General features: G+C 46.4%; 1 protein-coding gene across 8 annotated transcripts in view; it reads right to left on the bottom strand.

The window, feature by feature from the left end:
* Nucleotides 1-1,261: 1,261 nt before the first annotated feature.
* Nucleotides 1,262-18,455, bottom strand: part of SLC8A3 (solute carrier family 8 member A3) — a 161,665-nt gene continuing 144,471 nt past the window's right edge. For 4 of the 8 annotated variants that reach the window (XM_066631904.1, XM_066631913.1, XM_066631956.1 and 1 more), the window contains 4 exons: nt 16,235-16,350; nt 13,778-13,877; nt 5,192-5,467; nt 1,262-1,638 (listed from right to left, as the gene is read on the bottom strand). In XM_066631904.1, coding sequence (XP_066488001.1) covers nt 1,262-1,638; nt 5,192-5,467; nt 13,778-13,877; nt 16,235-16,350 — 869 coding nt within the window. Of the gene's footprint in view, nt 1,639-5,191; nt 5,468-13,777; nt 13,878-16,234; nt 16,360-18,455 lie in introns of all 8 variants that reach the window. The other 4 variants (XM_066631922.1, XM_066631940.1, XM_066631967.1 and 1 more) reach the window with 2 other exon arrangements.

The following is an 18,455-nucleotide window of genomic DNA, read 5'->3' as shown; positions in this document are numbered from 1 at the left end:
AAAGTCATCTGGGTGGGGCTCCAGGCTGAAGAGTCACCTTGTACAAACAGGATCTAAAAGGACCCCTGGAGTCATCCATAGTGCAACCTGGCAAGCCTAGTGAGAGGAATTATGAGAATCCTTTTCTCCTGCTCCGTGGCTCTTAAGAACAAAGTCAACCCATGAAGATCACACTCGGAAGACTTCGAGTGGCACCTGAACACCTCGAAGTTTCCTTGTATGCACCAAAAAATGTGAGAACAGCAACATATTTACATAAATGCACCTCCATTCAAAAAGGGAACATCTTCCCATTTCTAAATGGAACAAACACCCTCTAATGACTACAAAAGAAAATGAAATTTGTGCTGGTTTTCCCTTTCTCCTGTTTTTCACACTGCAGGCTTTTTTCCTTATGTCGGTTTATTTATCTTTTATAAATGACTATATATTTTTTTGTTTGCCACAGTGCCAAAAGCTTTGAAGTTACTTACACAAAGAGAATTGCCATATTCAAAATATACAAGTTACATACAATATTGTTAGAAGTCTTTTCTTTTTCTTTTTTCTTTTGGTAGCCCAGGCAGGTGAACAGATTGATACATGCTCCAGCCTTCAACAGAATTTTTCCTGACCGTGTGAGTGTGCATGTGTCTGTGTGTATTATGTTGTATTTGCTCTGAAAATACAACAGGCTCACACTGGAACGCTAAAATAAAGTGAAAAGAGTGAGTCTTTTGATTGCCATTGTTTATGCAATGTAAAAATGTACCATTGTCAACGCCAGCACTTACACTGGCTTGTGGTTGGGATGTGTTGATCATCTTTCAGCTTCTGTTCTGAGTGGTAAAAGGGAAAAGAGATCTAATAAGACTCACCACCCCCAATTTTTTTTTTTTTAAACCCACAGATATTCACCCAAATTATTGATATGAGAGCCATCTTAATACATGACATTTGTAAGGCGGAGGAAAGGACAAAGTCAAGTTCAGTAGCAGCAGCAGCAACATTAAACAAATGGGGACTGGGAAAACTGCTGAAGTTTCTGATTTGACTGGATGGGATCACTGGCTGGGTTGATGGTGTTGGCTTTGATTTTTTTTTAAACTTTTATTATGATAGTTTTGCCCTTCTTAAAGCCCAGTTGTCCTTCAGTCTGGGCGATTATGGAATCTTGATTGATAGCTGTCACTCCTGGTTTGACAACACTTTGAGGACTGGTGTCCAATGAGGTAACAAAGGAGGAGAACCCTCCCTTCCAACGTGATCAGCTCTCCACGGCTTAGAACCCTTTGATGTAGCAATAGGCCTCCAGGGTGGCAAACAGAATGTACAGTAGCCACAAGCTCACAAAGAGCACAGTCGTGGCAAGTCTGCACCCTTTGGGACCGCCTAGTTCCCCTCCAAGGTGAGGCCGTCTTCGGTACAGCAGGACACTGATGCAGACAAAAGCAAAAATGGTGAACAGTGTTACAGAGAAGGCAAGAGTGCCTGCTGACACGTGGAACTCCTGTCCCTGGGAAGCCCAGTAGATGGCGGCCACTGACCACGCCAGTCCAATGCCCAAGAAGACGTTAACAGCATTACTGCCTGTGACATTGCCGATGGAAGCATCTGCGTATACATCTTGGACAGCGGCTGCTTTGCTAGCAAAAGTGTCTGAAAGAAAGAAAAGAAACTAGGCCATGAGCAACAGGGGACCTTCCCCAGGCTAGGGAGACCATTATGTTTACTTAGGGCAAGACAGATCTTTGGCACATGGTCGATGGCAATATCACCACCATGAGAACTAGACATGCTTTTTGGCCCTTCATTGAGTCCAACCCCTGCCAATGGAGGCTGTCCATGGCTACAATATACCCGAAAGGTGGCTACCCAACCTCTGCTTAAAGACTTCCAATGATGGAGAGCATTGTGGAGAAAAATGGCAGGTGCCGAAAAGGGTGGGAAGGGTTAAGCACATTCTCCTGCCTATGTTTGCCAGGCAACACTACTGTAGTGATAGGGGAATACGAGGTTGCAGAGGTGAAATATATTCCAGCCTAACACCACTGGCTGCTTGGCAGTAAATAACTCTACATTTGGCCAGGGATTGTTCAGTGTGGTTCACCACAAAATGGCTTCATTTCAATAACGTCTTGAGTTGCAGATTTGAGATATTGAGGGAGCTACACTTGTATCCATAGGAACTATCAAGGCAGCCCCTGTTACACGCTGTTTGCTCAATTCCTAGATTTATGGATTAATTTCATGCAGTACCTTCCCAAAAGCCAGGAGGGTGATAGTACCTTTCTGGCACTAGCAAGAGTGCATGCTAGAAATGGGTGTAGCATATGTAGTAGTCACTCACTGAAATGGAACTCATGCTTACAGCACTAATTGGGAATGGAGTAGACTGCTTGGCTCAGGCTTGCAAAACAAGCCCAGATCGGGTCTTAAATAAAACTGCCTTATATGGAGTCAGACCATTGGTTCAGCAACCAGGATTGGTTGCTTTGGTTGGCGAACAATCTTCCCAAAGTCAGAGATTGCTGCCAGGGAACCTTCTAAATTCAAAGCAGTTGACCCAGTACTGATGTATGTCCCCTTCATCATCCCACTTCTTTCAGTTTAACGAAGTACTAGATCAGGGGTGCTCAACAGGTGGATTGCGATCTACCGGTAGATCGCGAGGCAAAATGAGTAGATCGCGGAGTGCCGACCCCCCCCCTTCAGGTGCCTCTGGGAGGAAACGCCGGGAGTAAGGCTCATTGTACTCAATGGGGCTTACTCCCAGGTAAGTGTGGCTAGGATTGCAGCCTCACAGCCTAATCCTAGGCATGTCTACTCAGGAGTAAGTCCTGTTATACTCAGTGGGGCTCAAGGTACACCAACATACATTGTACACATAAATGTTATATGTTATGATGGCGCGAACATTGTAAAAAAAACTCTGGTAGATCTCTGGACCTTGCTGGGTTTCAAAGTAGCTCTCGAGCCAAAAAAGTGTGAGCACCCCTGTACTAGATGCACCCTTTAACTTTTTGATCCCTTGATCCTCTGTTTCTGTACTGAACTGAGTCTAGCCAGTATTTGTGACTGTTAGGGCGCAATCCTAACCCCTTATGTCAGTGCTTTCCAGCACTGGCCTTACCTTGTTGGCAACCTTCAGTCTCGAAAGACTATGGTATCGCGCTCTGAATGGTGGTTCTGGAACAGCGTCTAGTGTGGCTGAAAAGGCCGATTCGGGAGTGACAATCCCTTCCACACTGGGAGCAAGTGCAGTCTGTCCCTGGTCTGTCTCCCTGGCTATGGGCCTTCCTTCTTTGCCTCTTTGCCTCAGACTGTTGGCCAAGTGTCTCTTCAAACTGGGAAAGGCCATGCTGCACAGCCTGCCTCCAAACGGGCCGCTCAGAGGCCAGGGTTTCCCACCTGTTGAGGTCAATTCCTAAGGCCTTCAGATCCCTCTTGCAGATGTCCTTGAGTTGCAGATGTCAGGGGTTAGGATTGCGCCCTTAGTTGGTATGACCTAATGTGGTTTGTTTGGGTTACCGGTAATTTTTTTTTTTTTTTTTTTGCTACAGTTGTTCATTGTAAGCTGTTTGGGTAAAATGTTTTGGAAAAGCAACTGACGCCACAATCTGAAACTGACTCTCTGCTGGCACAGCAAATGCTGCCCCAGAGGGTGCACAGCACATGGAGAGTAAGCAGCACTGGCAAGGAGGCCTAAGCTACGCTGCTGATACTGCATCCTGAGGAGTAAAAAAATGTGCATCCACCACCGGAGGTAAAAAAAAAATGTGCCAGGTGGCAGAGGGGCACCAGGAGGGTGGAAAGGAGGTGGGGAGGGGATGTTTTAAGATGGGGGGAAGGAATGGGGATGGATCAGCTTCTACGATATCCTAATCCCCACCCTGAACTTACCGACTTTACATGGGACTGCTCAGACTTGCCCCTGTTAATTTAGCAGGCACAGATCTGAGTAGTGCCATTGGGCAGGCTGGGGCATTATTTGGCACAAGGAGGAAAAAAATCCCCTTACCCCGAGGAGACCTCCAGCCTGCTCCAAAGCTGCGCTGGATACATGCAGCCCTGCTGCACCAGCACTGCATAGGATTGGGCTGCCCAAGTATTTATTTAAAATTATCTCTAAGGGAATTGGCACACACAATTGTACCTTTTGGGCCCAAATCCTAACCAACTTTTCAGTTCTGACATAGCTATGCCAATGGGGCGTGTGCTGCAGCCTGCAGTTGGGGGGCAGTCATAGAGGCCACCTCAAAGTAAGGGAATGTTTATTCCCCTACCCCGGAGCTGTGTTCCCCTTATCTCAGTGCTGGAAAGTTAATTAGGATTGCGCCCTTAGTTTCATAGTTCTTATAGTAACTAACAGGAAAGAAAATTTGAAATATTTATATTCATGCATGACTACTTTAAAGCAACGTTTTAGAAAAGAGGTTCTAAAGTTCCTCGCAGCTATGTGGCCCCAGAAAGGATATATTTGTGACAGATCCTTTTCTCATGTGCCATTTTGCTTACATTGGTGTAGGGCAAGGTGTCCAAACTTTTTGGCAGGAGAGCCACATCATCTCTCTGACACTGTGTTGGGGGCCAGGGAAAAAAAATTAATTTACATTTCAAATTTGAATAAATTTACATAAATGAATACATTAGAGATTGAAATTATATGAATGAATGAAGGTGTTGCAATAGATCAAGGCCTATAAAAGGCCTTGCACAAAGCAAGGACGGCCTTTCCTTTGCTGCCACTGCTGCATCACAGATGTGAAACAGCAGGCAGTGGAGGGGACCCTTATTCCACAGCTCACTCGAGAGGTTGAACAGTTGGCCGTCACACTGAGAGCAGTTGCATCAGGCCAGCACAGGCTCCAGCAAGTCTCCGGAGGGCCAGAGGCTCATTGGGGACTGGGGGCTCCCTAAGGGCCAGATTGGGAGTCCTCGAGGGCTGCAAGTGGCCCCAGTGTCAGGGTTTGGGCACTCCTGGTATAGGGAAAAAAAGGGTACATACTCATATAACACTTCATTGTTTGTGGAAATGTTCTCATTTATCATATGCACAGATATTTGGGAGCCACAGTGCACAATGATTTCCAAATCTGAATAAATGTAGCAAAACAGATACACTGGCAAGTATTATGACTACTCAAAGAGTGGGAGGCTGAAGAAGAAATAGTATGGCACAAACCAAGAATTTTTCCACAAGCTTCCTCACCTGGAACTGAAGTGCCAAACGCCACAAAGACCACAGCAGTCACTGAGTCCTTGAGACCAATCGTGCAGCCAAAATGGGAAGCCAAGTCTCCGATGATGGCCGTGAGCATGCCGATGATCAGGATGGACACAATGAAGCAGGCCCAGCCGTTGCAGTACTCAGTGGGAGGGACGCAGGCAAATAGCACCTTCCAGAAGACCGTCAGGAAGTGCATGACGTAGTCAAAGCACGAGGGCAGGCGTTCCTCGCCGGACTCATCCTCGTCTTCATCACCCGCTGTGAGAAACAGAAAATAGGAAACTTAAGATCAGGGGGCTTAACAGAAATCCAAAATGCCAGCTGTGCTCTGAGACACAGACTGCAATCATAAGAGTCTTAACGTCACTGATCCTCGTTACACCAGAATGTCGTAACACCTTTAAGTTCTGACCCTCGTTACACCTTTAAGTTCTTTCAGACAATGCTTCTCCCACCAGCCAATGCAGCTGTGCTAAAAAGATTTGAGCTCCATCCTGTGGGGGTGGGGGGGGGAGGAACGACACACAGTCTCAGAGTTCTCCTCTGGATAAGGGAACATTTGTTCCCTTACCTGGGGTAAGCCTCCAAGGTGCTTAGGGGTGTAGTCAGTCCTGTGCCATGTGGACCTGGGGATGCAGGACTGGGTTCTGGAAGGGGGTTTAGATTCAACAGTTGCTGCTGCTACTGAACCTACCCCCTTCTCGGATCCAATCCTCCCTCCTCCCTGCCCCTGACTTTGCCCCTGTTCTGCCCTCTCCCTGCTCCATTCTGCCCTCCCCCTACACATTCTGCCTTCCCCACCAACTTACCTGGGTCAGTGACTGCTCTGTATTGTACTGCTCCAGCCTTGCTGCCGGCATTCCGGAAGTATGTGGCTTTGCATGCTTTCAGAAGGCCATGCACAATGGCTGGAATGTGCACTCCACCACTGAAATAGTATTTCCAGTGGCAGGGGAGGAGTAGGATTGGGCATTTAGATCTTCAGATCATATAAGATTAGATCTTTCTGAAAGGAAAGATGGGCATATTTGGAAATATTTGGAGGCTCAATTTATGGAACTGTAACAGCCTCCCCACAACAGTCTTTTGAATCTATTCTCCTGGAGAGAATGCTGGTTACCAGTCTTATGGGACGGAATGAGCTGTCAGACCCTGGTTTTCAGTGACAACTGTTAGCATTTTGAAGAGACACGTCAATCAAATAGCTATTGTCCATTGCCCTGGGGACAAACAGAAATCCATGATTCACCTCTCTAAGCGCCTTGCTTTTTCAAATGCACATTGTATAAATAGACCATAAACAGACATCGATCGCCATTTCCTTCTCCCGTAGTTGATTTTCTTCTCCAAACCTGCTTGGCTACCAACATTCATTAGTATTCAGATTCAAAAGCTTTAGAAAAACAAGAAGCCCCCACGTGTTTCAGCACAACCGTAATGATTTCCTGCAGAGCCACATTATGCATTCTAGAACCACACCAGTATCTCATACCACTATTTGGCTCAAGCCCAGGAGGTGACATATTCAGGCTAATGATTTGGGCCACCAGGACCTATTAGAACTAAAGCTATTTCTTGCCTAATCTCCTTTTAGCTTCTGAGTAGTATATAAGCAGCCTAGAAAAGTATCCCAACCAGAATGTCTAGCACCACCCTTGGGACCTTGATGTGGATGCACTTTGTTTTCAGTCTCCTCCTTTCTCCATGTACCCCTTCTCAATGGGACCATGGCTCCCATTCTACTCCCGTATGTGTTCTCTGCAACAGCTTTGATACTTGAGCCAAAGGCATCATACACTACCCTGGTGCCCAGGACAGTGACATCACGATGTCACAAGATATTGTGAAAGGTGACATCACTTCTGGGTTATCCCTGGAGGAGGGGTGCTTGCTCTGGAGCCTCTACAAGAGAAGGAATAGGGCATGCGAAGCCACCAGTGTCTCCTCCTCCAGAGAGAACCTGGAAGTGACTGCCTTGCAGCACAAGGCAGTCACTTCTGGGTTCACTCTGGAAGAGGGGCTCTCATTTTTGCAGCTTCGCATAACCTGTTCTTTCTCCTGTGAAGGGGTGAGCAAAGCTGTCAGCACCTCCTTCATAACTAGGGTGGAGCCTGGGGGCTGTCTTGCCCCCCCTTGGCATTGCGCCTGGGGCAAGTCCTCCTCAGGCTCTGCCCAAGTTACGCCTCTGACTTGAGCCACCTACGGCTTTCCTCTAGCATGTGGACATTAGCCCTGAAGTTAGTCTTATTTCAGCTCTACTTTGACTCTGCCTGACCCAAAGGAGGTGCAGGAATTCCTAATGTCGCCATGAATCAGTGGCCTCTGTTCCCTGACAGCTGGAACATTCAGATAGAGATGACCTTTAGAAACACAGAAGCAGTGGAGTGATTGCACGGTGCGGTACACTTAGGAGCACCCAGCAGACACATCCTTCTCTACGCTGGCTGGAAATGTCACCAGTCACTTTGCAATCAGGGGTCATTGTTAGTGCTGCAAGACTGAATGAATGAATGCCACCAAGCCTGTTTCTTTGGGGTTCCGGAAGAGGAACAGAAGCAAATGATTAAAGAAAGCACTGGGGTTCCCCGGACAGGATATTTGAAAGTGGGTCAGCACCAAACCCAGCCTCTCTTAATGTCCTTAACTTTGTTCTTGTCTGAGCACCCAGAGGTTTATGACCATATTTATGACCATAGCAACAGAGATGGCATCTTGAAACTAGTGAGGGCCAGTCAGGCATTTTTATTCACCTTTGCTCAGAAGAAGAAAGTAAGCATTTGAAATGGAAGGACATTAACCGAACTTATTACTTTCTGTTGCTTGATTACTAGGCCATGGAGCCTGATGTCATGGCTGCCACAGTGTTATAAACAGACACTGAGCCATAACTTTGTCACTATCAGAAGTTAGAAGACCCATGCTATTGTGAAAACACCTTTTTTCTTACACAAAACTAGCCAAATCCCAGCATAATGATGTGTGCGTGTGGGAGGAAGAATGAAGGCTCCATCTTGCAGATCTCTGTCAGTGAAGGTTGGGCTACCCAATGTCAGATTGCAGGCTTTGCTCTTGGCACTAGAGCAGTGGTTCCCAAACCTTTAGGAGCTCAGGGACCACTAAGGCAAAATTTGGAGACTGTGGGGGCCACATGCCACCCCCCCCACCCTCGCACACAAAAAATACAATTGAATTTGAAATACATAAGAAGATTATTTAATAATCAATGTGATGGTTGTGCTTGCATTTGCTTCACTATGAAGCAAAGGGGTGAAAGTCTTGGGTTTACATGGAATATATGGAACACAAAATAATTCTACCCCCCACTCAGAGGTTTTCAAACCCACCCAATTCAATCCAGTCTCTTTTCCCCCACACCAGACCACATTACGCACAGCCCTTGCCTCTTTTAAGTGCGGAAAAACACCTCAAAAAGGGAAAGGGTAAGCACAAGGGGATCATAGACAAGTCATGCAAGGTAGTTAAATGAGCCAACAGAAAGCACACACATCCCTCCACAGTTCCTTTTGTTACACAGCCCTGGCCCTGCTCCCCCCCACTTGTGAGTCCAGAGTCCTTAGGAAAGTATTCAACACAATTTAGGCAGGTGGGAACTGAAGAAGAAGAGACGTGTGAAGGAAGCACCAGCTCAGAGAGACATCTCAGAATGGCTGCTGCATGTCTCAGGAAGAAAAGTCCTTTTGGTGTGTACTGCAAGGTCTTTAGGGGGGGGGAAGTCACTTCCTGTTCTAATTGCCGTCATGCTCTAGCTGTGGACCACTTTGGTTGGAGCTAAGAGAGTGTGAGCAAGCCTATAGGTAGGCTGCAGCCACAAAACAACAGCTGCCTACTCTGCCATTATTCTAGACTAGATGCCTTTAAAAGGGGATTGGAGAAATTTCTGGAGAAGTTCATCACAGCCACACTGTGACTAACAGCCCCATTCTAGGCATGTCTACTCAGAACTAAGTCCCATTATAGTCAATGGGGCTTACTCCAAGGTAAGCATGCATAGGATTGCAATCTGAGGAAATAGGGGAACTGGCCAAGTGTGGGGTGGGGGGAAGGGCTCCCCATGGACAAAGCTGCTGCTGCTGCTTTCTGAGGAGGAAGAGTCAGGGGTTACACCTGCTGTACTTGGCTACGGTGGTGCCTGTTCTGCAACTTCTGGGATTGCTTCTCCCCAGGTGGACAGCTTGCAGTAAGACAGCAGAGGTGCTGCCTGTATCCCTCTCCAAAAGAGGTGCCAAAACCTGGTTGCCTGGATCCCTTACTCCACCCCTGGGCATTAGAAGAGCACATCCAGGGGGCCCAATCCTGCCAACTGGGGAGGGGGTACCAGGGCTGGGGGTTGAGCATACTGTTTCTCCCCTCTCCTGCTGCCACACTACCTCCAACTCCCTCCTGCTGTGTTCTCTGGCTAGCTGGAGTCCAGACTCCCAGGGAAATCACATCCAGAGAAACCCACTCCCAGGGAAACCCCCCCAGCCAGCCAGCCAGCAATGCCTTTGGGAGCCTGTCCCTCCTCCTCCCTATTACTCCCATTCCTCTCTTCCTCAGGCCCCCCCACTTCTGAGGACCACGGGTTGGGAGCCCTAGCACTATAGGGGCTCCTATGTGCGATGCCACAAAGGTGATGGCTATGTTAATGACTGGCCAATCAAGCCTGCTTGCTCTCCAACTGCTGCGGAGACATGTGTGTGTGTGTATATAAATAGGGACCTCACAGGACAAACATTACAGTCAGACCTTGCATATCTTCTCTAATTCATTGCTTTTCAATGAAGCATGTACTCAGATCCAGGCAACAAGAGTAGGGCAGGCAAATGCAGGGAAATCAAGGGATATACATTTGTGTGTAGACCAACCAAGAGTGTCTATTACAACCAGTTCTAGCTAGGAATATCTAGTTGCTCTTCTCAAATCCATCAATGCACATTAAAGCTACATCTGGAAGATCTGAGATTGATCACCTCTTTGAGAGAGGTTGATGATGATGAAGAAGATTATGATGATAAAGAAGAAGTTTGGATTTCACCTTGGAAATGAGGGTGAAATGAGGAATCTGATCTGTATTATCTTAAACAAAGAGCCCTTTCACCTACTCTTTGTCCTTTTGAGCATTGTTACCTGATAAAGTAGTTAGCAGATTATTGCTATTATGATTATAGCAGATTATAATTTCTATCCATAGATAAGGAGAGTGTGTGCCTGGTGGTTCTGCTAGATGTCACAGAGGTTCCCTTCATAGCTTGTCTGACTCTGCTTATTAGCTTAGGTGACTTAGGAGGCTGGTGCTGCAGTGGCTTCAGTCTACTGCAGGGTAGATTTCAGAAGGAGGTAATGGAGGGGAGGGGATTCTGTTGAACATCATGGCTATTGGCATTTGGCATCCTTCAATGTTGACCCTATGGTGTGGAACATCTACATGAATTTCTGACATTTCCCACTGGGGGAAAATACCAGGAAGTTTGGAGAAGGGTGGAATAATATGTGGATGACACCAAGCCAGTGGTGTAGCTCGAGGGAGTGCAAAGTGCTAAGTTTTGCAGGGAGCCTCACCTCAGTGTGCAAGCGGCCCCTCCCCTTCAGAGCCATTCTAGGTGATGGAAGCAAAACAGAGGCAAATGCCTTCATTTTGCTTCCATAGCCTGGAATGGCTCTGAAAGGGGGGGGGGGTTACTTGCACACTGTGGTGAGATTCCCTGCAAAACTTCGTGCTTTGCATCCCTTCTAACTACGCCACTGCACCCAGCTGTATGGAGATCCATTCCATATGGTACTAGGGAAGCTGTGGCGGCTCTAAATCACTGTCTTGAACCAGTACTGGGCTGGATGAGGGTGAAAAAAATGGAAATTAATGGACAAGGCAGACAAGACAGATGCTGTTACTTAGGAGATCGGCCACCCAGGTTATGAATTGCCAACCTGTTTCGGATGAGATTGTATTCCCCTGAAAAGCACAGGGTGCCGTCCTAACCCCTTATGTCAGTGCTTTCCAGCACTGACATAAGGGAAATGCAGCTCTGCAGTAAGGGAACAAACATTCCCTTACTTTGAGGAGGCCTCCATGAGTGCCACCCAACTGCAGGATGCAGCACACGTCCCATTGGCACCGCTATGCCAGTGCTAGGAAGCACTGACATAAGGGGTTAGAATTGCACCCACAGTTTTGCAATTTGGGAGCTCTCCTAGACATGAACCTTTCACCTGGCTGTGGTTGTTCATTCAGTGGTTACATGAATCTGGATTCCTGTAATGCACTTCACATGAGGCTGCCCTTGAAGATCGTTTGAAAACATCAAACAGTTGCACAGCTGTGGTTTGGAATGAGGTGTGGGGAGTTGTTTTATCAGTGGTACCGATTGCTATAAGTCAAAGTGCTGGTTTTGACCTTTGAAGCTCTAGATGGCTTGGGGAAAAGGTACTTAAAGGATCTCCTTTCTTCATATGAAATCCCCCCCCCCCGCCACACACTCAACTAACTACGCATGCCTACTTAAAAGTAAATCCCACTGTGTTCAATGAGCTGTACTACCAAGAAAGTGAGCATAGGATTGCAACCTAAGAGGGTTTTCTTGCACGTCCCACCAATGAAAAAGGCATGTTTGGTGGTGTCATTTCAGAGGGTCTCCTCTACAGTGGCACCCAGGTTCTGGAATCCCTTGCTCCTGGCTTCATCCCTTTCATTTTTCTAATGGTAACTAAAAATACTTCTCTTCCATTTAGCCTTTCGTGCCTCTGTTTATGTAGATTCCCCCTTCTGTGTAATGTTTATTTGTTGACTTTTCTTAATTAATGATTTTATCTTTATTGTAAATCAATATTAATTTTATTATATTTTACAGTATTTTTAATATGTTCTGAGTCACACTGTACACTTTCCTTGTGAGAGGAGAAAAGTGGGATACGTATATCTCAAAGACAAAGGGGGGGGGCCTGATGTTGAAATGCAAACTGCCCCAAGCTAGATGCTCCCACAGAGGCCTTCTAATATAGATGGTACAGCTGGAAGCCTTTGAAAGGACTGAAGCTATGAATGCAGAATCTCTATACAAAAAGAAAAGCCCAGGAAATTTTTGGCCCTTCCCCTATGCCTCCATTCCTCTTCCCACCTCTCGCGTCTCATTCCCTGGTCTCCAGCAAGCTCATACGCAGCATGGCAAATCTGTGGCTCACACATTTGCATGCAACTACAGCAGAAGCTGTTAACAGCTGTTCATGTCTGCAGGCTTCTTGAAAATTAACGACTTCTCCTGGATATTTCTCAGGCTAAGGTGCACCATGAAACACCTTGCTTCAAAAAAAGAAAAAGCCATTTGGTTCCTTTACAGCCCCCCCCCCCGCCATCTCATGTGCTGAAGTTGCCTGCAGAATGCATGTTCTGATGGTGGCTGCTGCTGAAAAGTAGCCGTAAAGTGTCTTCCAGCAGTGCGCTGAGTAGCGCATTGCCAGGGCAATGGTGGGAAGGCCGGAGCTTTCCTACAGGCATTGCTGGAGCTCCAGCTGCCTCACGAGGAAGGTAAGATGGCAGGGGAGAGGAGGAATGGGGGTGGGGAAATGGTAAAACTGGGCAGGAAGGGGGAGGAACGTGGGTAGGGAGGATCCAGTGGCAATGGCACAAACCAGATCCTCTCCCTTTCTTTCAGACTTGCACTAGCAAAATTGCTAGTATAGGTTCGAGGAGACCCATTGCGGAGTGAGAGGCTTATACAGGGGAAAGGTAATTTATCCCTTTCCCCTCTAAACCTCCTCATCCACCACCATGTCCCCACTGGATATAGCACACCCATTTTGTTGCAGCTGCACCAGCATGGAAAGGATTGGGCTGTCAATCACATGACTAGCTTTTTCTATGAGAAATCAGGGAAAGTGTTCCAGAGACACATGGAGGGCAGTTTCGGAATGAAACCAGGAACAGTTAAGTGCCCTAAGAGTTCAATCCTGACTGCCGCACATTAGAACTGCAACCCTGAGCTAGCAGGTTAATGAACAAAAGCTTTCATTGATCAATCAGAAGGGAGCCACAGGCAAGGGCTAATTTTAATCAGTGGGGCTGAGAATTAAGAGAACTACCTACATTTTGGAGCCTGCTTTGGTTCTGGTTTGTTACAGTGATGGGAAATGAAGAAAAATACCATGCTAAAATCGCCTCTCTGTCTAACCATAACAGAGAGCTTCTCTTCCTTAAATTGCAAGTTATCTCACCCTCTTCAATATCTTAAAAAAGGCATCTATAGTGTTGTTTGATGTACTGTGTTTGTTTATTAAAATGTCATCCCTTGCTTGTTTAAAAGGCAGCTGATTGATCAACTCAACATCCTTTAATCATGTGACACCTTGATAAAAACAGTCAATGTTCAGTGGAGACACCAAAAAAAGCGCCCAAAGCACAAGTCAAACATAAAGACACATAAAAATTATGGCTATCTGAAAAGTCAGGCCTCTGGAGGAGCCTGTGGAAGAATGTAGGGATGATTTGACCAGGCAAGAGTAGTGATTAAGGTTTTTCTCTCTCCAAACTTTTATCTTTTTCTCTTGGTTGAGAGGCAGACATTAGCCTTTTCTCACCTGCACTGACAGTAATGGCTTCCATGAACTGGTCCCGCCAGGAATTTGTTCCAACAACCAAGGCCAGGTTGGTCTTCTTGATGAGCTTGTCCACTGTACTCTGTCAAATGCCAAGAACACACAGAAAAGCATCTTAAAACAGGCCTCCCACTGTGAGAACAAGCATGACATTTTCAACTGAGAACAGGCTGCTTGCCAAAGTCACAGGACTATGAGAACTCTTAAAAGCACACAAATTACACCGCTAAGTACAGATCTCCTGGGTAGGACAGTAAGGTCCATCCACAGTGGGGACTGCTTTACCGACACACAGCAGTCTCCATTTTGGAGACTGTTACTATATAGTACCAAGCATGTGCCTGTTACTATACAGGGAGAGACTAGAGCTTGCAGCAGCAACAATCAACTGAGTCATTGCGCTATGTCAGAATGCCAGATGCAAGGGAGGGCACCAGGACGCAGGTCTCTTGTTATCTGGTGTGCTCCCTGGGGCATTTGGTGGGCCGCTGTGAGATACAGGAAGCTGGACTAGATGGGCCTATGGCCTGATCCAGTGGGGCTGTTCTTATGTTCTTATGCATGCGCACCACTCAGTTTCTGAGTAATAGGCATGTGAGGCTATTTTCACTGGAGCATGACAGTACTCTGTCTCCCCTGACTGCAAGTTCCTGCTCTTCCCAAAGACTGGCTGCTTGTTATTCTCCAGCATAGCTTTCCCACAGGCTCTTCAATCCCTTCCCATAACTGAAGAAAGTTGGGTGACTTGGAATCCTGACTTGAACTTTGCACAAGTGTTGACAGAACTAGCCTGGGTTTAGGTGAATCTGCTGCTGATGTTTTCATCATAAAATGACCCCACCTGCCTGACCCAAGTTTGTTTCTTTACTTTTGTACAAATACATTTGTATTGCACCCAGCAAGACTTCTTCACTGCTCTATGGGAATGAAAATTCAATGTCAGCATTACTGCAGGTCACTGCCCCAAAGAAGAGAAGGTCGAGCACTGGGGGGAGGGCTGTCAGTTTAGAAGACAAACTGATGCACAGGATCAGCTACCAGCAGCCCCTGGGTAAAACCCAGGTGCCAGACCTAAAGTAAAAATGGACCCTCATTACCTGTGGGGGATCTGTTCCAGGACCCCCAAAGGTAGGGGGCAGCCCAGCACCACAATAACTTATCTGGGAACCACGCCTGGCCCTCTAGAGGTCATGTACAGTCTCCTGGCCTTCTAAGAAGCCTCCAGGACACAACTGGAAGTCATGTCCAGTTTGTGCCGGCAAATTCTCTTGGCACCCAAGGTATGTTCTGAGGTGCAGGGGGTCACATGGGCCCCCTGCATTTCAGATCACATCCTGAACATGACAAGTCACTTCCAGTTTGGGCCGACAACTTTTTGTGGCATCCAGGATATGTTCTGAGGTGCAGGGGGTCACATGTCCCCCATGCATTTCAGAACACCTCCTGGACATGACAGGAAGTTACCAGCACAAACCGGAAGTGACATCCGCTCACATCCGAGATGCTTTCTGAGAACCCCCAGGCACAGGCTCGGCATCCAAGGATACTCAAACCATGGATGCTGAGCCGGCGAATAAGGGAAGTCCACTATATTGGGAAACAGGGTGTCAGCAGGAGAGATGTTTGCTTGGAACTTGGAGTCAGTATTCCCCACCATCTTTTCCATTGCTCTCTCTAAACAACTTTTAAGTCCATCTGTTGCAATGGATAGTAAGGGGTGGGGGAAGCAGTACAAATACTTCTTTTACTAAAAATATAGTAGCGTATCTGTGAATATAAGAACAAACTGTGCTGCTTTAAACAGACCAAAGCTGTGAAGGCAACATTTGTTTTCACCCCTCCTTCCATGTGAATTGAGATTGAACAAACATAACATTGAAGACATCGATAACAACATCTTTGTCTTCTGTTTAGATTTAGAACTGTCGTCGGCCTTGGTCGAATCCGTCTTCTACTTTCCAAAAAAATTAACTCACTTTGAATGCTTGTCCACCATGTGTTCTAAATTTGCATAACTGAAATGAATTAATGGTGACAAGTCATTCTTAATTGTACATGACCGTGTAATGCTTGGATGCAGCTAGGCCAAATTGGATCTCGCACAAAATGTTTTGAGCTCAAGATTGGCTGGCTCTGTTTTCAGGCGTCGCATATCAGGAGTGGGTTGTGGGACCCCAACGGGGCTTCTCAATTATCATAGTCATTAATGTGGATCTTCTCATCCACAGCTTCATCTCTAGCTTTCCATTTTCTGTTCTTTTTCACTTCTAGCCTACATTCTTCTCTCTCTCTCTCCTTTTAACGTGCTGCTCTTTCATCTCTCTCTTCCTTCCCCTTTGGGCTCCCTCTTTTTTAGCTTCTATTCTTCCTCTGGCTATTCTCTTTCTTGGATTTCCTTCCCTCACTCCCCTCCAAAAAATCCTAGTGCACAGCACTAACCTTGAATTCATAGGACTCTTCAATGATGACCTCCAGCTTGGGATGCTCGCCCAGTATTGGCTTCCCCATTTCGGCAATCCTCTTGGCTTCCTCCTCTTCCATTGTCAGCTTCCTTTCTGCCACCTCTGTGGAAAAAAAAGTCCACATGCAGAGAGTGTCCTCCATGCTCTTGACTTAGGGAACAGGACATTGGACAGAAGAGCTGGTTGGGCAAAGACTGCCTTGCATACTGGGGGCCTCCTTTACAAGCCTCCACTACCCAGCCACAGGAAGACCACAGTAGGGTGGATTACTTTAAATGAAAGCTGCTAATCCTGAAAAAGTGGGAAATAGAGGCTATAAATGGATATGACTAATCTGAACAGTCAGATATGTGGTTGCAGCCAACCAATATTTCTGCCTGCTATGACTTTTTTTTTCTTCAGTATGACGAGATCAGAAGGGGAAGATAGCACAATTTATTTCAAGGATATGACATTCTGGGCAAACTTCAAAAACATTGCTAGTTGAAAATGTTGGCATCGATTGTTGTATTTATTTTTTATTTTTTTACTGTTTTCAATAGTGCATTTGTATTTGTTATTTTTTACAATCAAGTGCAGAATTAGGCACTGGAGTAACAGGCTTAAGTAACTTTGGTGATTTTAATCCAGTATTTTTTCTATAAGAGACTTTGAAGGCTTTTTAGTAGGGACAACCCTACTGAAGACTAGCACTGGTGGAAAGTGTGTTCTGTTTGTGCAGGCTGCTGCAAAGGAGGCCAGCTGGAGAAGGTAAGCCTGGCACAGTGGAATGGGACAAGGAGGGAGGGGAGGGGACGGATTGGGGATTGGGTGGATTGAGCCTGGGAGGGAGCTTGTTAGTCAATGGCTGCCTGCCGAATCCAAACTCCATTCCTGGGCCTGTATGGAAATTCCACAGGTCAGTGTGGAATGGCACCAGCCATCTTGCTGGTGCAGGTCCAAGTTGACCCAAAATGGCTGCTAGGGCTTATCCCAGAGCAAGAGGAAAAAGCCCCCTTGTCCCAAGGCATGGGTGTATCTGACCTGGGCCAAGACAGGGCAAGTGCATTTGGAGGGGCACCAGCACAGAATTGCATGACTGGCGATTCTGACTCAGGAAGCAGCTGGAGAACCCGGAAAGTGACGTCATGTGATGCCACAATGTTGCTGCCCTGGGTGCCATTGCATGATGTCATAACGTTGCTGCCCCAGGCACCACAGGCCCTAGGTGTGCCTCTGCCCTGAGGAGACATCTAGCAGCCAAAAACCCCATGGGATACAATGGAGGCTGAGCTGGCCCTGCTGCATTGCCACATGGGGGTTTTGGTAGAATTGGGCTGTAATACATTTATTGCAGCCCAAACCTAACCAACTTTCCACTGTCAAGCCAGGTGTGCCAATGGGGCACACGCTGCAATTGGGGGGTGGGAGGCAGTCACAGAGGCCTCCTCAAGATAAGGGAATGTTTGTTCCCCTACCTCGGGGCTGTATTGCAGTTGCATTAGCAGTAGAATGTCCTTTAGGATTGGGCTGCTAAACATATAAACTCTTTATGTTCCTGTGTGGTGACAGCATCACATTCTGTGTTTTACTGCCTCTATTTTACATACTTGTTTGCTTCTGGCAAGGAAACGTCCACCATGGGATACCTATCGGATTGTGGGGTAAGTGATCTTATGGGGGAGAGGAAGAGAACCTATGCAGTTACAACAGCAACTCCATGTTGCATGTGATGCCCCACCTTTACTGAACTGAGAACATTCTATCAGAAAAGGATCTAAGAGGGTTTATACTTGTGGACCCTCCAGATTATACGAGAGTTGTCAAAAACATTGATCCTATGGTAGTTTTAATACCATGTTTAAGAAGACGCCAAGACGTAACTTGAACATAAGTCAATATTTCAGTAAGAAAATACAACAAATTAATACAAAGTGAATTAGGCAAAGAAAACACATCATTATCTGCAAAAACGTGCATGTAAAATGTTCTCCTCTGATACTGACATATCTAATGCTGCCCACAAGGCTTGAGAAGGATTAATGCACCAATTATTTTTTTCTTTGTTGTAGCACAGAAGACCTTTTTTAAAAAACAAAAAAACAAAACCGCAATGTCCATGCATGTTTTTTTCTTTGTTTTCAAGAAACAGAAGGTTTTCCTCTTTGATCAGGAAATGGTTCTGTTCCCTCCAGAGCTGAGCTCTCACAGATATATAC

Source organism: Tiliqua scincoides, chromosome 1, assembly GCF_035046505.1.
Source record: "Tiliqua scincoides isolate rTilSci1 chromosome 1, rTilSci1.hap2, whole genome shotgun sequence".
Taxonomy (NCBI): domain Eukaryota; kingdom Metazoa; phylum Chordata; class Lepidosauria; order Squamata; family Scincidae; genus Tiliqua; species Tiliqua scincoides.
The sequence above is the reverse complement of the archived record's forward strand: the minus strand, read 5'-3'. Positions and strand labels throughout refer to the sequence as shown.